Source organism: Enhydra lutris, unplaced genomic scaffold, assembly GCF_002288905.1.
Source record: "Enhydra lutris kenyoni isolate GAN:26980312 unplaced genomic scaffold, ASM228890v2 scaffoldscaffold33, whole genome shotgun sequence".
Taxonomy (NCBI): Eukaryota; Metazoa; Chordata; class Mammalia; order Carnivora; family Mustelidae; genus Enhydra; species Enhydra lutris.
Genome location: NW_019154117.1, coordinates 16,341,769 through 16,364,913, shown reverse-complemented (window position 1 = coordinate 16,364,913; position 23,145 = coordinate 16,341,769). Strand labels below are relative to the sequence as shown.

The window sequence follows — 23,145 nt, the reverse complement described above, 5'->3', positions numbered from 1 at the left end:
TTGCCTCAGAAACACAGATTTCTCCCGATACCACTGATGTACTGGAGAGCAGTGTGAGCGTAATGTGAAATTTACATGTGTCGATGCACAATTTGGTCCTAGAAACTCTCAGTGAATGTAGAAAACGCATCACCATGGGAATACAAACCCCGCACAACTACACACCCGAGCTGCGCCGTGCCCCACACTTGTCCACATTTGAAGCTGCTACTCCCTGGTTTCGAGTACCTCACCTTCCACCTTACGGTAACTGGCAAGTTGCCATGATTCCCAAGGCTACTGGGGGGGCCGCGGGAGGGGGTGTCCTCCATTTTGTTTCATTTTCCCCTCTCCTCTCAACTGATTAATTTTCCTCCCTATTCTTTGTTCTTTTTTCAAAATTTTCATCTCTTTTTCCCCCCTCCTTTTTTACTCTTGCGCACAAAGCGGCAGCCACGGGAGTAGGATCGGATGGAATGTGCACACACTTCCACAAGCAAACTTCAGGTGTTTTTCTAAATAAAGTGGTGCATTTATTATAACTTTACATATCTCATAACCATTTAACATGGGTACAACCGGGTTATTTTTTTAAAATAGGTCCCTACCATTTTTTGTGTGTGCATCACCAATGAAGTCTTTAAGGGCTGAGCTCAAATTTCACAGTCTTATACTTGGCGGTTTTAGATTTTGCAGAGCACAAGTGTTTTTAGGGAGGCCTATGTCACATTACAGTAGAATGATCTGTATAGCGAAACTTATCAGTGGAGACTTTTTGGTATTGAAGCTTCAAGCTCTGGGGCACCTGGGTGGCTCAGTGGGTTAAAGCCTCTGCCTTCAACTCAGGTCATGGTCTCAGGGTCCTGAGATCGAGCCCCGCATTGGGCTCTCTGCTCAGTGGGAAGCCTGTTTCCTCCTCTCTCTCTCTGCCTGACTCTCTACTTGTGATCTCTGTCTGTCAAATAAATAAAATCTTAAAAAAAAAAAAAAAAAAAGAAGCTTCAAGCTTCTTTATCAGTGTTTCAGGCTAGTTCATAAATTAGGTTAAATACATTAGTTCACATTGCCTCACCTTATAACCAACCCTTGGTGTGATAGTCACTATTAACTTTAAACAGTGTAATCTGGACAGCAATGGCCAGGACCGAAAGAAAGCTATCCAGTTTAATTCAGACTCCTTTGTTTTTTTGTTTAGAAGGCTCTGAAAAATTCTATCAAAATCAATTTATGCATTAATGCTTTTACCGCTGAATCTGCTCTGTAATGTTTACCGAATTATTATCAAATGGCACGCTTTCCACAGTAACTTTCTTGAGGCTTCTTTGGAGATGGTGAAAAGAGGAAAAAAAGACAAAGAAGAAACCCACGTGCAGTCACAATTATCTAGGTCAGATGACTTTAGCTAAACTTATTGAATTAGTTAATCAGATCAAACTTGCTGAGAAATTTTTTCCTGAAGAAAAACACAGGCTGGAAATCGTACATAAAAAAATGGGCAAAACACCCCTTTTTGCTACTTCTGAGATTCCAGACTAACACATGGAAGTAAAAATCAAAATGATAGCGTTTCAATCATAGCATTATCCTGGAGGAGGTTTGCAGTAAAAGGAAAAAAGCTAATGTGATCTAGAGATTAGAAATATCTACTAATCCTTTAAAGAATCTGGGTCATCTTAAGCAAGAAAAACCATTCCCATTTACTTTCTGAAGAATGTTAAGATATTCCATGGTATCAAATGGTTGTGTGTTTTCATCTGCTCTCACAAGAACTACTGTACTGACTGGAGAGTGGAAAAGTGCTTAAATGGGTTTCTATGACTCTTGAAAGTGAAGATAAGAAAGGTAATGGGTTCTGTACATGGTGAACCTTATAGGTATTTCACGTCTATTAGTGGAAAACACAATCACTACAGAAGAGAACAGAGCAGCTAATAAGAAAGCCCTTGGCAGAGACCTCAAGCAAAGGAGTCAACCCAATTTGTTGAATTTAACCCAATAAAGTAACTTTTGGGGGGTATACTTTGTTTTGCCTTTCCCTTTAGCGCCCCATCCCCCAAAACGGTTCAGGGGCCAATTACCTCATGAGAGGCAGTATTCCCCAGCTGTGCCCTCAAGATATGGAAATGCTGAGTCATTCCCCAGGGCTCTCTCTGTGACCATTCTTGCCATGGAGACCACCCCCTTCTGATTACCCAGAAGCTAGTGGAAGGACACCTTGGAGCAAATTTACAGATCATTTGTTACCAAGGCTTTCTAAAGAAATACTTCCCTCAGTAAGAGTAGAAAACAAAAATCCTGGGCAGCCACAGGCCACCCACCCTTCAGCTGGGCCTTACTTGTTCTCATTGCTTGCATCGTATCGAGGCATTGGGTCCAGATCATTCCCATTCACGTCACAACTCGCCAGGGCATCCTACAGCCACAGAGGAGAGAGCAAGAAAGAGGAGGAGGCAGACGTTTAGTAATTAGCCATTAACCTGAAGGCTCATGCATTCTTCAACACATTTCTGCAAGAGAGTAATTAGATTAAATAATACATTCATGGTTCGGTGGTGTCAGGGTGCCTTGTTCAGTGATAATCACTGTTGTATTGTTTTCCTTAAGGCGAAGACATACTCTCCACAGACCAAGGAAGAACCCAGACGATTGTTGCCAACACATTTTCCCTCATCTCTGGAACTGACCTCTCACCCAATTCCTCTGAAGAGGTCCCCAGTGACCACCAAGTATTCTTGGACTCTCTAGAAGCCAAGTGATTTATTTTCCAGGGATTCTCTCTCTATTCCTTGCTTCATTTCAGGAGTGTGCAAATTCCTGGTAATTCAAAGATTTTGGAAGATAATTCACAAATAACTGGCCAGCCAATTAAAAATCAGTATTAGAAATTTATTATATTGGGTTATCGTCGTATCTCCATCAGGCAAGAGTTGTCTGGTTCCAGATGTTGTAACTATTATAGAAGAGTCTGTAATTCAGACTTTTTACTAATAACCAGTGACCCTCTGCCCCAACCAAAATAAAGAACACAGTTTTATTGTAGGTCAAGGCTTCGGAATGAGGCAAAAGCATCCGTGAAGCCAAAGCTGGGTCTGTCTGCTTTTAAAAGTGATTGTGAAATATCTCTGGATTCCCACATTTCTTTCTTTCAATTTTCTAAATTTCCAAAAACAAATTACTGGCTTATACTTTTACTCCAATTTAAATCACAGTAGGTAGGACTAATTTAGAAAGTTTTGTATTTTCTGACGCTTTAGGGTAACTCCTGATTTCAGTTTTAGTGAAAGTCAATGCTATCTGTGTTTTCAGGCTTTATCAAAGGCTCTGGTTTCTGGAAATAATGTGTAGTACCAAAGAGTCTGATAGCGGGAGAAATTACGTAAAATCCACTGGACATTCAAAGGTGGTAGGTAAGTCCCTGCTTCTCATACAAAGGTGGCCCCACAGCCGCCCCCCCCACGGGTCACTAGAGCATGAATGGTATCAAGTGTAACCGACTAATTTTACTTGCAAGGAAAGAGAGGCTTAAGACAGGCTAAATAACTTGGCCAAAGGCATGAAGCATACCAGCCTGTGGAACCTAGACTCAAACCCAGGCCATGTGCCCCCTGACCCCATCCAAGGTGCTTTTCTCTGCACTTCACCAGATCCAACATGGGACAACTGACAATCATTGGTACTGCTCACCACACAGATATGTTCTAGAGAATTCAGTTTCAAGGGAGGATAAAAATGAAAGGGGCAAGGAATGCAATCACAATTAGGTTAAAGCTGTCTGTGTTTCATCAAATACATTCCTAGCTCATGGGGGGGCAGGAACAGCCCCCCCAAACCGACACTGTGTATGACCAGAAAGACTTCTCTGCTGGAAGAGAGGTCCCCACAATTCTGTTCTTTATTTGACCTGGGCTCACTCACTGTAGCAGTCAGGCCCCAGCTTCTACCGTTATCAAGAGAGGAGATGAACAGAAATTTCTTTTTAGCTCTCAAATTCTATGCTGTGAATGCCTGTGTGTGCTTGGAGGCAGGGTGAGAGCAGCCACTCAAACATTTTGTTCAAATGAGAAGGAAATGAATTTGCAGTTCCTTCTTTCTCTCTCTTTTTAACCTTAGGGAAAAATCATCTAATTTAGTGGAAATTGTTTCAGTATGTCATTGTAAAAAATTAATTTGTGAAGTTTCTTGGCTGAATGTTTGACACGAAACGGCTGACAGGATGGAAGACTGTGAGGAAAGATTCAAGTGTGAGGTGACGCTGGGGGTTCGTGTGGAGGAAGGTCTCCGTGGGTCAGAAATATGGGTCACTGTGAGCCAGTGGGAGTTTCCCGGGCACCAAAGAAGTGGCTTGAAGGTATTTTATTTGCAAAGATAAAATGGAGTCTCTTCAGGATAATTAATTTGAGAGTCAATATCTTGAAAGAAGTGAGACTGAGCAAATGAGAAAGGAACATTGGAAACAATATGGCGAGCTCTCTCTAAATGGTTTCAGAAGCTGAAGCAGTAGGTGAGAGAGAGCGAGAGAAAGAGAGGGAGAGGCAGAGGGAGTGGGGCCAGAGAAGACATGGAGGGGATACCTGTGGTGCCCAGAAACTAAACCCTCTCATGCTGAGGGAGATGGAGATGAGGAGAGAGAGAGATTGGATTTCAAGAAGGCATCATATCCCTGTCTCTGAAACTTGGCCTTCAGGAAAAAGTTAGGTCCGTTCTGAGTGAGCCCAGGACAACATCCCCCAGGGCCACTCTGTGTCCATTGAGGCAGCAAGCATGCCGGGAAGTCATCTGTGCCGTTGGGCAGGGGCAACCATGGGGCAGGGCCTGCCTCACCATTCTCTGCCAGCTCAGGCATAGGGTGGTGGGTTGGGCTGGCTGAAGTCACTCCTTTAATGACCATGAAAGGGAATATAGAAGACAAAATTCTGCAGAGACGGGGTCCTCCCAGTCATATAGCTCAGGATTCCTTATGGGTCCCCTCCATAAACACGGGGCAAAGCTTCCCACCCCGACCTGTGACTTTCCTCCTTTGGGGTCAGTAAGACTCCTGCAAAGGGTAGCAAAGTAGACTTCACCATGATTTAGAGCTGCTTGTATTTCCAGGGATAGGAGAGGAAACTTTCAGTGGCTAGAAAATCACCGATTTTAAGAGAAATTTTTTCAGTATCAACATGAAATATAATTTAGGGACACTTGACACAGCCCAGATTTTGGAATCAGGAAGGAAGGCGGGGTGAAGGGGTTCGTTAAAGTGGCATTCAGTGATATCAGTGTTTCTGGGTGGAAACAGCGGTCACAAGAGGACTGAGGAGAAGTCAGAAAACATGGGTGTGAGTGCGATCCACGGGATTTTCTGCCGAGCCGTCATGGGAATCAGAGTTATATTTGCAGATAACAGGGGATTGTTACATGCTCTATATTTTACTTTTTTTTTTTTTAAGATTTACTTTTTGTCAGAGAGAAAGCCCAAGTAGGCAGAGCGGCAGGCAGAGGCAGAGAGAGAAACAGGCTCCCTGCTGAGCAAGGAGCCCGATGCAGGACTCGATCCCAGGACCTTGGGATCATGACCTGAGCCGAAGGCAGCTGCTTAACAGACTGAGGCCCCAGGTGTCCCCATGCTCTATATTTTAGACAGAACACTAAGGTGTCAGGAAACAAATTTGGAGCTGACAGAGAATGGCATACTGTGAGATAATTATGGCACTCTCAACCGAACTTAGAAAGCAGAAGCCAATGGAAGGAATGAGCTTGGAGGGTAGAGTTTAGAGAGATCATGGACACATTTCTTCTGGGCAGTAGATATCAATTGTGGTAGAGGGGACCCAGAGACCCAAGGGGCAGAAATTGACCCCAATGTTCCATGGGCCCTGGGTATCAAAACCAGGATTTTCAAAGTACTGAGTGTCAGCACTTTCCTTGCTCTGTGGTCTTGGGCTCATCCTACGTTCTCTTGGAGTCCTGGAATCACACTTCCTTCTTAAGAAAGGGAAGTGACTGCTTCTAGGACAAGTAGGAGGCTGATCACTATTGTCCTTTGAAAAAGAAGAATTAAAAAAAAAAAAGAGAGAGAGAGAAAGGCCAGTAGAAAAACTTGAGAAATGTTCTAAGTATGTTTTCCTCCATAAGAGAAACAGAGCCCGTTGCATGGCTGCGAGGCTGAGTCTTTCAGAAGAGCAGTCATTTTCTGGAGCAGAGGGTGGTGGGGTGGGGTTTCTGCCACCTTATCCCCTGCTTTGTGTCATTAGAACATCAAAGGCATTGGAAAGTTGAAAGCAGTAGCTCGTGCTCCCTGTACTCAGAGGGCACGTCTTTTCATAAGACGAAGCAATACGCAGAGCCTACTCTGTTAGCTGAGTTTTTCAGTAATATCCCTACTTCCTGACAATCATCACTCATGTCCCCTTACTTCCCAGGAGGGAAGGGGTTCCGACCACAGCACACACTCACATAGTTCTGCATCAGATCCGGGTGGGTTCTCTCAATGCCGTCATCCAGGATGGTCACCACAATGTTCTTTCCCGTGTAGCCTCTCTTCCAGGCTCCTTCGATGTTCATGTCTGATTGGCAGGGATGTGTGTTGTCACTGCAGTGCTAAGAAAGAAGGAGGGAGAATTAGCGTGGAGGACTAATCATCGGAAGATGGGAAAATCACCTCCTTGTGGAGGTAATGGAGTGCATTAATGGAAATGTGGAGGTGGCCCACGGAGCAGGAGCACGGGTCTCTAGCATAGTAACAAGAGAAGGTGGGAAGGGTAGATTGGGGAAGGCAAGTGGGACAGAAATCTTCTGCCAGCTCTGCCCTGTCCTAATGCCATAGATCCTTTAGAAAAAATAGAGTCAAATAAATTACACCCCAGTGGCACAATTGGGGGTGTGTCATTTTATCGTAGCACGTATTAGTGGCACGTAAAAAGGCACTGTAACATTGTTGGGTTTTGTTTCTTTTTTTTTTTTTTAAGATTTTTATTTATTTGACAGACAGAGATCACAAGTAGGCAGAGAGGCAGGCAGGGGCGGGGGGGAACAGGCTCCCCACGGAGCAGAGAGCCTGATACGGGGCTCAATCCTAGGACTCTGGGATCATGACCTCATTGGAGGGCAGGGGCTTTAACCCACGGAGCCACCCAGGCGCCCGCATTGTAACATTTCATTCATAAACCCAAACTAGGCAAGGACAGAACACCCACTTGATCATTTTTCTTTCTTTCTTTTTTTTTTAATTTTTTTAAAAAAATTTATTTGACAGACAGAGAATACAAGTAGACAGAGAGGCAGGAAGGAAAGGAGGCTCCCTGCTGAGCAGAGAACCCGATACAGGGCTCGATCCCAGGACCCTGGGATCATGACCTGAGCCGAAAGCAGAGGCTTTAACCCACGGAGCCACCCAGGCGCCCACATTGTAACATTTCATTCATAAACCCAAACTAGGCAAGGACACAACACCCACTTGATCCTTTCTTAACCAAGAGCCTGGAAGCCAAACAAGCCAAAGCAGAGAACTCAGGCAGCTTTTGGACAGTGTCAGCTGGAGAGGGGCTACTGTCAGAAACCATGAATGAGAAAGAAAGTAACAGATTCGTCATATCCCTTTTGTGGAATTAACCAGAGCTGTCACACCAGGACAGGTAGGGGGCAGGCACACTTGGTCAGCGGTACTTAGAGAAGGGATCGAGCAAGGGGACAGGAATGTGTGCCATGGTCAGAGGGCAGGCTGGAGAAAGATCGGGTCTTAACTCATTAGGTTCAGAGTCATTTGGTTCCACAATGGCTACAACGTATAAACATAGCAAGAAATGCATGAAACCAGCAGCTTTTCCTGTTAGACTAACATTCATCCAATCCACACAATGACCCCTCCAAGTCCACCTCTTTGAAATATCCCTAAGGGGTGTTGTTTCCCAGGTTCTTAAGACTTCCCAGAGGAGGGGCGCCTGGGTGGCTCTGTGCGTGAATGGTGACAAAGAGCTGCTCTGCCCAACAGCCTAGACATTCGTCTCTTCTCGGTAGAAGACACAGTCAATGCCAGGGTAACGTAAGGTGGGGAAGAGCTTAGCATACCGAAGAAAGAGAAAGAAGGTGGTGTATGGCTGAAGCTCAGGGAATGAGGGACAGAATGGTCTGGAAGACAGCCAATCAGAAGCAGAAGAGAGGTCAGACCATCCAGGGCTTTGTAGGCATGACTGGGCTTTTGTTCCAACAACAACCTAAAGCAATGGAAGCTCATCTCTTTCCGAACGTCATCCATCAAAATCTGGAGCTAATGAGAGACAGATGCCTCTAACAGCCTCTGATAAGAATTTGTAAATTTATTCTCCAAATGAGACTGCCTTTCGTCCAATGTTATCAACACACTTGACAGTTTTGAGGATTCATTCTCACAAAGGGTGTACCCACTTTTCACCACAGGTAATATCAATTTCATGGAGGATGAGGGCTTATATATTTTTTGAACATCTGTATCTTTTCCTCACCTTCTTGACTTCTTTCTGGCATTTGAGGCTCTACACACACCCACACATTCACTCTACTACGACACTGACCCAGATTCCACTCTCTCCACCTCCCCCCAGTTTTCCAGGTGTAGCCCGGCTCCTACACTTCTTCTCACAAAGACTTCTCATGGACTTCAGCCAACTCATCGGGCTCTATCCCATCCCTGAACTCAAGGATATAGACAGACAGACACAGACACACACATTCTGTCCTACACAACCCAATCCCTAATAAATCCAACCCCTTAATAAATTCTGAACTGCTCTTGACTGTTGGATCTTGTATGTGAATTTTGTCTTATTGACTGTAAGCCCCTCTAAGACTACGCATTAAACCAAGTCTAACCTAGGACTGTGGTAAATACTGGGCTGACAGATCACATGCCAGAAGTGAGGGCATATCCTCAACCTCATTTCTAAGTTCACAGCTGCTGTGATGCTCGCTGCTCCAACCTTGTCAGGGATGCCTAGCCAGCTAATGCTTACTTAATGGAGATAATCATGAAAGAAATGATTTCCGAAATGTCTACGTATTCCAGAAGTCTCCTTATGGCCAAGAGTGTGGGCCTCTCCTCACCAAACACTTTAACAGAAAGCAACCTTGACAGGTTTCCACGTCATTTTCCCTTTCTCAGAACCTGTTCTGGCCACCTGGGGTATCGTTTGTGACATGAAGTAATGTTAATGTGGCCAAGAGGTGGGCTGGAGGAAGGAAATGTGCAGGAAATGGGTAACCCACAAATGGGATAGCCATCCTGGAGTGGAGGGATGCTGCCTGAAATTGTAATTATGAAAACTGAAGAAAACCAGCCGTCTATGGAAAACATGTGTGTTAAAAGTGCAGCAATTAGGTTTCTTCCTTCCACCTCTGCCCCTGTGGAAACCGACTTTTACAGATTAAATATTTTTGTACCATCTTTTTTTCTTTTCATCTGCCAACATGGAAAGGGAAGGAGGGGAAACAGCCAATTCATTTGGATCATCTAATATAGCAAGTGGCCAACACGTCAAAAGAAAAAGAAATCAGGGCCTGGGGTGTTTCCTGCAAATGAGTAGTAAGGTTAGAGGACCCTTAAATCAGAATCCTAAATTCTGAATGTGATCTTTAGTTTTTTTTTTTTTTTTTTTTTAAACACACATTTCCAGTGGTCTAGGCTTCCAAACATGTTTCTGATGTGGTTGTTTCATACACCCAAGGTATCCAGAGAGCAAAGACTATGGAATATACTAGTGCCAATCAACAATGACCCAAGAGGAGAATGAATTAATCACTTCCTTAACTGCCTCACTGAAATGGTCTCTAAACTGGGCTCTATTTCCTTGACAGGAATCGATGCTATAGCATCACCCGAAGGCAAAAAGAACATAGATTAGTTCGAATTTCCTCAGACATAGTCAATCAATGTTGCGAAGATCTCGGCCAGAGCTGAACTCAAGGCTAGTTTCCAGAAATGTGTCACCACATATGTGGTCTATAGACCGGTATTCAAAAACAGTCCACTCAGAGCCTCCAGGATCTCTGAAGATGATGCAAACCACATATATGCTCAGTATATATAAATACTTACAGTAAATGTATGCACCTTTGTTTCTGAATACTGTACTATATTTTCAATGATGGCCTATGCACAAGTGACTAAATATTTAGAGAAATGACACAAAATGGAAAATAGGAACGATGCTTGCCACCTGCATCTCTCACTTCCTTATCCATAAAAGCTTTTATTTGGGAATGCAATTTGAAAGCGTTTGCTCTGTGGGCTCTAGAAATGACCTTTTCCATACCCGGGTTATGAGCTGTTCTGCTTAAGGACTAGTGCACAGGACCATAGGGGAAGGGAGGGAAAACTGAAGACAAAGATTTCAGAGAGGGAGGCAAACCATGAGAGACTCTGGATTCCGGGAAACAAACTATGGGTTAAAGAAGGGAGGAGGGTGGGGGGATGGGGTAACCGGGTGATGGGCATTAAGGACGGCACGTGTTGTGATGACCACTGGTGTTATATGCAACTAAGGGACCACTGAACACTACACTAAAAACCGATGATGTACTATATGTTGGCTAACTGAACATAATAATAAAAAATTAAAAAATAAATCACTCTGGGTGTGTCTGCTTTTCTTGTGTTTTCACGAACACATCACAGTGCTTGCTCAATGAAAGAACAGTTTCCACTAAAAATAAACACTTTTGTTATGTTTTTGCCATCCTTTTCTTGGGGGATGGATGGGGGATGACTCTCAAGGTCATTCTTTTTAAACTTCTCCAAGTTCTGAGGTTCTTCAAAGGACCCTTATATGCTGCCAACAGCTCACTCACTAACATTGAAAACATCTCGTTATTATCAATACAGCGGCTCCACAGACTGCATTTCTGAGAATACACGCTTTGTGAGAATGCAGAATACACAAAAATTCTGTTTTATAGACTAATTCAAAAACATAGCTAGTCAACCTAGTACAGTGTATATATACTTGAAATTCTTTGTAGAAGCTGGAGTCCAAAAGGTGTTAGAAATTGAAAAGAAAAAAAAAAGCAAAACAAAAAAACAAAACCCAGACTCGATACTCCCTTAGGGGAAATAGAACTGACACCTACAAGAGTCTTATCATGACCAAGCATTGGACTAATTACTTCATTTAAGACTCAGAACAACTGTTTGAAGGAGGTATTCCAACCATTTACTTTTAACAGATTAAAAGAAAGGGGTGGGGGGAGTGCTTAATCAGCCTCAGTAGCCTTCCAGAGTTCACACAGCTAGTCAATATTAAAATTAGGATTCAAAAGGAAACAATCTGACACCAGACTACAGGGTTATGGAAAGTCTTCTGTTAGAAGTTAAGACAGAAGGGGCTTAGAGGAAGATGTAACACGTGCGAAATCAGGAGTAGGTTACGAGTGGGTGTTCGACAAAAGAGCATCGGTAAAGGCATTCAAATCACAAATCTCACTTGCCTTAGCACTGAGATTAGTGCATTCAGGGGATAAGGATAACACAGCTGAGTAAGACCGTAGGGACCTAATTTTTCCCTAATTCCATGTATTCCAACATATCTTTCAGAAAATCGTAAAGTTTCTATTTTCTTAGTTGCAGTGACATAGAGCTCACTTCTTTGCTAAATAGCCAAAGATGTGCTGGCAAATCAGTTTTTAAAAGATTTTACTTAATTCATTCATCCATTCATTCATTGAGAGAGAGAGAGAGAGAGAGAGACAGAGACAGAGAGAAAGAGAGAGGAGGGACAGAGGGAGAGAGAAAGAAAATCCAAAGCAGATTCCGCACTGAGTGCAGAGCCCAACATGGGGCTCCATCTCATGACCCTGAGATCAGGACCCGAGCTAAAATCAAGAATTTGAGGCTCTCCTGACTGAGCCCCCAAGGTACCTCTCGATTCATTTAAGAAAAAAAAAAAAAAAAAATTCCTTTGGGTCTCCAGGTTGCCTCAGAAGAGCATATGACCTTGATCTTGGGGTTGTGAGTTCGAGCCCCATATTGGACATAGAGATTACTAAAAAAACTAAATAAACTTTAAAAAAAAAATCCCTTATTTGTAGTGTTTGCCAATTTCCATGGTGTAAATACCCACATCATGGAGAGTTTTAAACTATCACACTCCACAAAATTCCTGAGTCTGTAACAGTAAGTTCTCATGAGCTCTCAGAAGGCATATCCAAAACACCACAGGAAATGGCTCACTCCACTGTTAGCCTTGCTCCATTTAAGATGAAATTGTCCCTTCCAATGGATCTGACATCTGCTTCTCAGTACTTGGGAACTATTGCTAAGTACCTAGGCTTAGTAGTCCCCTTCACAGTTTCAGACAATCATTTTACTTCTTGCGTCTATTTGGAAAAGGTCTTTCCTTGACTTCTTTCTCAGGGTTAGCTAGAGATATTGGACTTTGGACTTTTGTGAGGCCATAAACTGATGGTTCTTCTTGGGATAGATGAAGTAGAGATTCTATAACTCCAAAACCAAAGATGACTTCACAGATTTTTGAAAATCTCAGTTAAGTTAGAGCCCTTAGACATGTACTATTCTATTTATGGGTCAATTTGATGGACTTGAAATCCTTTGTTATCACACATATGGGGGCAAAACAACAACAACAACAAAAAAAAGCTGTCCCTAGCCAAAACAGTTCTAACAACCAATTATTCAAGGAGGATTATTCAATTTGTAGATTTTCCAGAAATTCCAAAGAAGCCCAGTCTATTTTAATGACATGAAACTCAGCATAGGAACTAAGTACTACAGCTGGGGTTATCGGAAAAATTAAATCCCACCTCTGACACTTTCCAGCTACATAAGTTTGTTAAATTCCCTATATTCTTAAAACCTAACCTATAGTTTGAATGTAGAGAATTGCCATAAAGATTAAAGAAGATAAAGTACCTAAGAAATGGCTGCTGTTACTACAATCCTTTGTTGATGAGAACACAGTCATAGGAGGCATGAGTGTACTCGATAGTTTAGAAAAGAACACTAATTATGGAGAGAGAGAGAAAGAGAGAGAGGATTACTACAAAAATAATACGATAATGGTTTTCTTCATTGTCTGGAAAGGCAGGTCAGACAAACTTGAAGGGGCACTTGATCCTTTTTTGTTTGTTTTGTTAATGTTTTTGTTTTCTTTTCTTTCTTTCTTTTTTTTTTTTTTTTTTTTTTTTGTCACTTGATCCTTTGTAAGGATAGCTGGGATGACCTGAATATTTTACATTTGTGGCTGCAGGTCTAGAGACTAGGGATGAGATGTGTGAGTAGAAAACAGTGTCCAACTCTTCCTTGTTACACTGGTCAGCTGGCCTCCTATGAATCATCACACATTTTTTTTTAAACTCCACACATTTATACCAGTATTCCAACCCTTCCAGAACCATGGTTCACATTTACTATAATACCATTTTGACAGAGGATCATTTCTCAGTTACAAAATCTCAAGGATGTCCCACATAACACCCAAGAAACATCAGAAAACAGCGGACGTAAGAAGAAGAAAGGCTACGGGGGGTACAAAACATGCCTAGACAGAGGAGCATGACGGAAAAAATCCAGTTCCAACAATTCTACTGGTACCTGGGGATCAAGAATTTGAGGCAGTATAGTCAACCCATCTTTGACAAAGGAGCAAGGGCACTACAACAGACCAAAGATAATGATGGTGCTGGAACAATGGGACATGCACATGACTAAAGTCCATCTAGACACAGACCCTACATCCTTCACAAAAATTCACTCAAACTGGATCTGAGGCCTCAATGTAAAATGCAAAACTAAAATTCCTGGAAGATAACACAGGAGAAAAGCTAGATGACCTTGGGTACGAGGATGCCTTTTTAGATACGACACCAGAGGCACAATCTGTGAAAGAAATAATTGAAAAGCTGAACTTCATTAAAATTAAAAACTTCTGCTCTGTGAAAGATAATATCAACACATTGAGAAGATGATCCACAGACTAGGAGAAAATATTTGCAAAAGACACATCTAATAAAGGACATGTCCAAAATATACAAAGAACTCTTAAATTCAACAATAAAGAAGCAAACAATCTTTTTAAAAAATGGGCCAAAGACCTTAACAGACACCTCACCAAAGAAGAGATAGAGGGCAAATAAGCATATGAAAAGATGTTCCATGTCATTGGTCAGCAGAAAAATGCAAATAAAAATGAGATACCAGGGGTGCCTGGGTGGCTCAGTGGGTTGAGCCTCTGCCTTCGGCTCAGGTCGTGATCTCAGGGTCCTGGGATCAAGCTCCACATCCAGCTCTCTGCTCAGCAGGGAGCATGAATCCCACCATCCCCCTGCCTGCTTCTCTGCCTACTTGTGATCTTTCTGTCAAATAAATAAATAATATCTTTAAAAAAAAAAATCAGATACCACCACACAACTATTAGAATGGCCGAAATCTAGAACACGGACCCTGTCAAACACTGGTGAGGCTGTGGAGCGACAGGAACTTTCATTCATGGCGGCAGGAAGGCAAATGGCAGCCACACTGGAAGCCGGTTTGGCAGTGTCTTACAAAACTAAACAGGCTCTTGCCGTACAACTGTTACACTCCTTGGCATTTACTAGAAGGAGTTGAACACTTATATCCATACACCAAAACACTGCAAACGGGTGCTTATTTACAGCATGTTTATTCACACATGCCAAAACTCAGAAGCCACCAAGATGACTTTCAGCAGGTTAACGCAAAAACTGTGGTACGTCCAGACAACGGAACATTACTCAGTGCTAGAAAGAAATGAGCTCTCAAGCCATGAAAAGCCATGGAGGAAATTTAAATTACTCAGTGAAAGGAGCCGATCTGAAAAGGCTACACCCCAACTATATATAGAAGATTCCAACTATAGAACACTGTGGAAAGAGGCGAAACTATGAAGACCGTAGAAAGATCAGTGGTTGCTGGAGATTGGGGATGAGAGGAAGGGTAAGGGGAGCACAGAGAATTTTCAGAGTGGTGCAAATGCTGTCCGGGATCCTCCCGTGCTAGATACAGGTCATTATACATTGGTCCCAAACCACAGAAGGTACAATACCAAGGGCGACCCTAATGCAAACCACGGACTTGGGGTGGTTACGCATCAGTGTAAGTTCATCAACTACAAGAAAGGGGCCACCCTGGTGGGGGACAGTGAGAATGTGGGCAGCTACGCAGGTGTTGGTGCAGGAGGCATAGGGGAAACCTCTATACCTTCCTCTCAAGTTTACTGTGAAGCGGAAACCATTGTAAAAAAAAAAAAAATGCGGTCTTGGGGAAAAAAAAAAAAAAGCAGCAGTATTGAGGCAGAACCACTAGAGGATCACTGGACAGTCTGTGCATTTAGGTGAGCAGCCGTTTCTCTCATGTGTAAACTGTGGGATCCTCTTTGCATCTGGTCGCCCCTGATGCGTCTTGAATTAGAAACTTTCAGTCCTAAAGATATGTATCAAAGCGAAACCCAAGAAGCCAACAAACAAATCTTTTCTCCTTCCCAGAGCGTCTACATGTCCTGTCTTCGTATTCAGAGAACGGGTCTGAGCTGCATCACCCAGCGTTGTTGCTAAAGGGTAACCCGAAGCCCTAAAACTCAGTGGACGTTTCCGAGACCCTGAGACCGAGCTTTACTTGACGTGCACAGCCCGCTGCACTGCCGGGATTCACACCACTCTCGAATGCAGCAGGTCTAAAAACACTCGGATTTTGGAAAGCCTGGGTCTGAAACCTCTGCCCCTTCCTCTTTTCTTCCTACAATTCTGCCGCAGTGCCCCCAGTGTTCACAGAGCCTTGAAGTGTAGGCTGTTGGCCCCAATCCAGGACTTTTTACCTCCCTAACCAATCTTAGGCTTCCAATCTATTTCTCTGTCATCTAAAAAATATTTTTATCAAGCTCTTACTATATTCTGGTCGCTCTACGGGGGCTCGGACACTGTCCCTGTGCTCAAGTCCTTCAAGTCTTGTCTGTGTGACCACCAAGCAATTTCACAAAAACACCTGCCTAGCACTAGAACAAGGGTTGCCAGAAGACCGTGGGAAGGTGGAGCTTAGTCAGGGGGAGGTGAAGAGAGGCTGAGCGCACTTCCTAGAGAAAGTGACATTTCAGCGGAGCTTCCAGAGGAGCTGACTGAGCCGGGGTTGGTAAGCAAGGGATGGAGAGGAGGTGCTCTTCCGGGGGAAGGGGAGAGAACAATCAAAGAGAGACTCCAGCAGTAAAGGAAATGAAAGAAACCTGGTACCACTGCCACGTACAGATGGGAGAGGAGTGAGGAAGGAGAGCAAGTAGAATGAGATCAGATGGCAGAGACACTGGGGCCAGGCCGTAAATGCTCTTACAAGCCATGTTTGTTCGTTATATTTGAAGTTTTACCACAATTCAGTGTAAAATCACTTAAGGGTTTTAAGACAGGGATTAATGTAGTTTGGATGTCTGAAATGCATCTCAAACTGGGGGCGCTGGGTGGTTCAGTCAGTGAAGTGTCTGACTCTTAGTTTCAGGTCAGGTCCTGATCTCAGGGTCCTGGGAATAAGCCCCGTATCAGGCTCTGTTCTCAGTGCAGAGTCTGGTTGTCCCTCTCCCTCTGCTCCTCCCCATGCTCTCTCTCTCGTAAATAAAAATCTTAAAATAAATTTTAAAAAATGTATGTCAAACCGAATTCCAAGAAAACCACTTGATTTCTCCTTCTGGTTCCTACAAAACTGTTCGTACCCAGGATTTTCCATGCTCCCCACGCCAGTTTACACCACCTGGGCCTCCTTGCCTTCCTTGCAAACGCCCGTCAGGAGATGCTTCAAAAGAACTCTGAAACCTGACCTCTTCCCACCATCTTCAGGGCTACACACTGATTCAAGCTACTATTCCCTCTTATTCCCCTACAGCCTCTTTTCCTTGTAGCAGTGGTCATTGTAAGTGGTCGTAAATGAAGTCAGAGGTATTCTCAATAAACATGGCCAATCATTCTCCAGTTCCAATGACTTTGCCCTCACAGTTTCTTAAAGATTTTATTTATTTATTTGACAGAGATCACAAGTAGGCAGAGAGGCAGGAAGAGAGAGAGAGAGAGGAGGAAGCAGGCTCCCCGCTGAACAGAGAGCCAGATGCGGGGCTCGATCCCAGGACGCTGGGATCATGACCTGAGCAGAAGGCAGAGGCTTTAACCCACTGAGCCACCCAGGTACCCCTCCCCTCACAGTTTCAATAATATACCAAATCTATTCCATGGACTGATGGGAAGCCATTTCCCTGCCCTATTACTCATTCAGTTCCACTAACTATTCTGGTCCATCCCAACCCTACTCCTATCCCAAGGTTTGGAAATCTTGCTATTTGCTGATACTGACTCAGATAGCCACACAGTTCCCTCTCTGATGTTCCACGATCACTTCCGGAGACAGGCCTTCCCTAATCCAGCAATGTGAAATAGCACTGCGTCACTCTCTACTCTTGACTCTGATTTCATTTCCTTCACAGCACTCCTAATTACTGTCATCTATCAACTTGTCTCTATCATGTCTCCCACACCAGATTATAGACTGCCAGAGGCAGTCACTTTGCCTTGATTTCTGTATCCACAGAATCTAACACATAGTCAAAACTCAGTCATTGGATGCCAACTGGATGAACATTTAAGAAGTCACAGTGGGTCCTACAGAACATGAAGGAAGGCATGGAGACCAATTAGTTGGGAGACAGCTCTACTGAGGGAGAGAGGACAGTGGTCTAGATTAGCGGAGACAGGAGACACTCCAGCATGTGATACCTAATAGGCATCCCAAAGAGTTATTGTTAGTAACAATGACTGAATATGGTGAGAGAGAGAAAAACCGAGAATCATCAGTGGTGGCTTGGGCTACATAGCAAATGGTAGGATCATTTCCTGAGAAAAGCAGCACGGGATGAAGTTTGGTTAGGGAATGAAAATACCGACTTCTGTTCTAGAAATATGGAAATTACAGTGACATCCCCATAGCAGTAGCCTGTAACAATCGGATACGTGGATCTCAAGTTTCTGCTCAGATCCACAAGTGATTTCTTCCTACAATTTTGGCATTGGGCTATTTCCCATCTCACATCTGTTCATGTCTATAAAACGTTAACATCTTCGCCCCTTAAGTCACTCCATCATCTGGCAGTGAGCACACTGTCTGGTGCCATTTGTTGCCTCAAAGTTAAATAATGCCTAAGGGCAGCATATACTGTGTAAATGTGATGGTCTTAGCAAAATTTGGGGTAATCATCAGATGTGTTTGAAGCTAAAACGGACATAATTCTCCGCCGCTCCCCTACACCTGTGGCACTTGGAATTCCTCCCATCAAACTATGAGGGTATTCCTTCCTCCTCAATTTCTGGCTGGCTTGGCGACTTGCTTTGGCCCCTAAAAACGTAACAGAAGTGACAGCGCTCCAGTCCCACACCTCCCACGCTCTTTCTCTTGTCACCCTTCCCAGTGGCCATGTGAGCAAAAGAAGGGGGCCTGTTAAAAGATGAGTGACCACACTGAAGAGATGAAAGCTGTCCCAGCTAAAGCCACACTAGACTTTCGAGCCCCCAGCAGACCCAGAATGGCGCACGGAGTCATGAGTGACCCCACATGAAACCAGAGAGTGGCTCAGCTGAGCTCAGCCCCAACAAAGGACGTGAAGAATCATAAAAACAATAAATATCTGTGTTTCAAAAGCACAAAGTTTTGAGAGTGGTTTTTAGACAGCAAAAGCTAACGTGCATATGAGGTTATCTGTCTAAAGGAAGTAGGCCGAACCCAGAAACGTCGGAAAAAATGAGAGCATTCGGTTGGCAGAACTTATGTGGAAGAGAAGGGTTGTCTGTGTCATCACAGACACATCACAGAGGAACAGCCAGGAGGATACGTAAATGGGTGTGTATATATATATATGGGATTCTAAAGTGAATTCTGGGATCGCTGTGCATTTGCTCGAACCTTCCCTTCAGAGAGCCTGGCATTTCCCTGCTTCCCCCATTCAGCACTCACACCAGAAATCTCTGATGATATATGGGTTTTATTTTCGCAATGAAATGACAAGACTCTTGAAGAACTAGCGTCTGTATTCTGTGTCTTTGTAACCTCTAGAGTTCACGGTAGAAATAATCATCGTTAAGTTTGTATTTATTGAACAGAGAAGGCAGAAGTAAACTGGGTAAAATGCAGAAGGTAATTTACATAGTTAAGACACGTTATGCAGGTAACAGGTATTAGAAAAGGTTCAAGTGGGATCTAGAAATCTTGGTCTTCCACACATGGACTCCTAATAGGGTGCACCTGCTGATTCAACTTTGCCAGTGAGAAGATTCAAGAAACCGCATAGGAAATGTGCAGGGACTGAAGGCTTCGCAAAGAATTACGGGAGAAGAAAAGAAGACATTCACTTGAGGGTCCTGATTATGCTAATGGGCCACTGGTGACGTTCAGTAAGTAGTTCTGGCAGAAGAACTCAGAAGAGATACAACACAGGGACAGACACGCTGTTATCCCCTTACAGGCCTGATGGGAGATCTCGCCAGGCTAGAGAGAAGCTCAGGGCACAGGTCTGTTTCCTTTGGACCAACACATGGCACAACGGACGTGAGCACTTCTTGACTCTTCTCCAGTCCTGGGTCAGTGGCTCATTTTTAATATGGTCTTGCCTTCTGGTCAGGAGGTAAACTCTTCTATGAGTTGAGGAAAAACTCAGTTTTACTAAAGGCCTTTCTTTCTGGCTGACTGTGAATCAAGAACCTAGGATTCGTAATGCACTCCTCTTGCCTCAAATGGAGCAATTAGCAAATTAGTTAAGTTGTGTTTACTTAAGGATGATCTCAATTAAAATGTTTTCCCTAAGCGCCTATAAATCCAAGAAACAATTTCTATGTTGGAGCTCACGAAAATGAATTTTAGAAGCAGAAGAACTGCTTTTAGAAGCAATGGAGTAGCATTATTTAATAATTATGCGAACATCAATAATGAGCCTTATTCTTTCTAAAATGTAATTTCTTTGTTTACATTGTGTACACAATTCTGCTGGCATGGAACTCTTCACCTTCTGGATCTCTATGCACAAATCTGGCTCAGAAAATTTTTCTACTTTTTTTCCACTGAGATCCCAGGAAGAGGAGTTAAGAGATTGCAGGACTTTCCCCCTGCCAGGAGCAGAATGTAGTATGGTTAGGGTAAGCATAACAACTGACTTCAGAACTTAAGCGCCCCTCTCTTTATCTTTTCAAAATCACAAAAGAAATTTGGAGGAAAAACAGAAAACAATTTTTTCTAATACTGGAGACATTTAAGGTCAGGGAGAAAGAATCTGAATATCATTTGAAGATATTTAAACACAATCTTACTAAGGGGTCATGTCTCTCCATATGTATTATTTCGAAAATGGCAATATTGTCTTGAAAAATAATGGTAGTGGCAGCTATTTTTAAGGTGAGGAAAAAAATCCATTTTTCAATTAAAAAAAAAAAAACTAATAAAGAACAGGGACAAACTTATACAAGATCCTCCCAAACCCTCCGTTGTTCTGTGGTAAGGTTTGACCACATCAATGGTTTCTCTTAAATAGATGTGTGGATGTACAGATCGACAGACAGAAAACAAATAAATAATACATGCAGGTAACCTTGCAAGTCCTACCATGCTTTGACTTCTGTCAAAGTTTTAATGAAGGATGAGTCCCTTTCTAGAACTCCGCAGAACTTCGGAACAGTAAAAGCTACTTCAGCTTCACTAAGTCGTCTCCCCAAATTCCCACAGATTGGATGTTCCGAAAGGAAGTTGTCAATCGAGACCGAGTCACATGATATGTACGTGGAAGAGGATACAGAGGAATGGAAGAAAAAGAAAAGCGAAGCCTCCGGTATTCAAGTGATGTGTAGAACTATTATATAAGCTCCTCCCTTCCAGAGTAAAAAACCACTTGAACTTCCCTTATAAAACACAAGCTTAACTTGTCAAAATTTAAGATACAGTCAAGCAGAAGTTTGGCCTTAAACTTTAACAGTGGCTCATTGCCCTAATTTTTGTCTCAAGAAAAGGCACTGAAGTAGATACCATTAAAGGACAAGTAAGATTTGGTGGTCTGTTGGAATTATATATAAAAACTAATGGGACGTGGAATTTCAAACAGCCTTTTGGATTTTTAGCTTTGTTTCTCTCTGGATAGATTACTGACTCAACTTTCTGAACACTCTCAAGTCTCTGAAGGGTTTCACCACACACTTTAATAAGTCATTACCTCAAATACATTTATTTCTATAAGAAACCTGCAGTAATTGTACAGAAACTCCCAAAAGATGGAATAATAATATCAGTGTGTCAAATTCTTATTCTTAAAAATCAAGCAATCGTATCCAGAGAGAGAGCATGGTCAAGACCCACAGAGTCATAACCAGTTGCAGACAAAATCGCAATTCCCCTACATTTTCCCACCAAGCCAAAGAGCCTGTGTTGACACCTACACATCTTTTCTTTTTCCTAGTAACATGAATTCTCCAAGTGTCATCTAGTCTTTATGTTTTTATATGATCAAGGAATAGGCTTGGTATGTACAATGGAACCAAAAAAGTGTGCCACTTAGAAAAAGAGGAAAGTCATTAGTATCAATAAATGCAGGTTGTATTGTCAACTTTCTCTCTTTCCTACACTTTCCTACCCTTTTGGGGTAGTGTAAACCAACTACCCCAAAACTTAATGGCCAAAAACCCAACTACTATGGCTTGTAGTGCTGTGCTCCATGAGGGTCTGCTTTGTGGGTGGCTCTAACTGGGGCCTCCCATTCAGTTGCCGCCAGACATCCCTGGGGCTGTAGGTCCCTGAAGGCTCGACGGATACGGAAATTTAAGATGGCTTCTTTATTCACGTGAACAGCTGGAGAATCTTCAAACCTTATGTGTAAGATTTAGTTATTAAGGTCTATTTGTCCCGGTTGAGTGATCTCCAAGTCCTTCCAAAGGACATGAACCTATTGTGTAATGATGGTATCCCATAATAGCCAGAGGAATGGCAATTACATTATACCATTTCTCTATAGCTGTTAACTGTCAAGACGTATCTTTCATTCACTTATGTTATATAAGTTTGTTTTTAACTTCCCAAGCAATACTAATTCAACGGTTTTCTGGAGGTTGAGTCTTCACCAGGGAATGAGAAAACAGGGTCTGGCCTTCACCAAGTTTCCATTCAAGTTGGAGTAGACAGACTATAAACAGACAAATGAGACACACAGTATAATGAGAGATTATGGTCATAGTTACAGAAGAAACAAAAGAGATTTTGGAAAACATCAAGGGAAATGTGTTATTAAATGTATACATTGAGTTTTTTAACCATTTTGCTATTACTAAGCTGACCTTTACTCAATGAACACAGAAACTTCATTTTGAAAAGAGATCTTTATGAGGAGAAGGCAATAAATCCCAGCCCGAGAAGAGCATGCCAGAGCAAAATTGAGGTTCCAGACCTATGGCCATTTAAAATGAAAACAAAAGCAAAACAAAAACCATTCCAAATACAAATTTAAGAACAAAAAATTTCCCAAGTCCAAGGACCCCCAGCAACGTAGAGTGTGAAATGTGCTATTACTGTGATGGCTCCAGAGAAAAATAAATCTATTTTTACCGCCAAGCAAAAACAATCTCGCCTTTGACAATCAACAAAATCAATTCAGAATAGCTACCGAAAAGCCCATTTTAATATTGTTCCCTCTAGACCGAGTCAAAATAATTGTCCAAATCTACCTGACATCGTTGCTTTCAATGTTTATTTAAAGACGCCAACTAGAATAAAATCTACAAAGTTGTTTGTAAGGACCAGGAAACACTTTGCTTGGACAGGCCAATAATAAATCTAGTGCTGGGCGCCTGGGTGGCTCAGTGGGTTAAGCCGCTGCCTTCGGCTCAGGTCATGATCTCAGGGTCCTGGGATCGAGGCCCACATCGGGCTCTCTGCTCAGCAGGGAGCCTGCTTCCCTCTCTCTCTCTCTGCCTGCCTCTCCGTCTACTTGTGATCTCTCTCTGTCAAATAAATAAATAAAATCTTTAAAAAAATAATAATAATAAAAAATAAATCTAGTGCTTCCTCCACTATGGCACAAGCAGTAGATGCTGCAGAAAAGATGAAGGATTCCATAATACATTTGATGAGCTACTCAATAAAGGAGACCACAGAAAAGATTGCTTCTTTGACCTGGTGAAGATTCTCCTCAG

At 42.8% G+C, this 23,145-nt stretch overlaps 1 protein-coding gene across 2 annotated transcripts in view; it reads right to left on the bottom strand.

The window, feature by feature from the left end:
• Positions 1-23,145, bottom strand: part of LOC111153546 (proprotein convertase subtilisin/kexin type 5) — a 455,156-nt gene that overhangs the window by 324,429 nt on the left and 107,582 nt on the right. For both annotated transcript variants that reach the window (XM_022512624.1, XM_022512625.1), the window contains exons 4-5: positions 6,415-6,558; positions 2,316-2,392 (exon numbers count right to left, since the gene is read on the bottom strand). In XM_022512624.1, the coding sequence (XP_022368332.1) occupies positions 2,316-2,392; positions 6,415-6,558 (221 nt within the window). The remainder of the gene's footprint in view (positions 1-2,315; positions 2,393-6,414; positions 6,559-23,145) is intronic.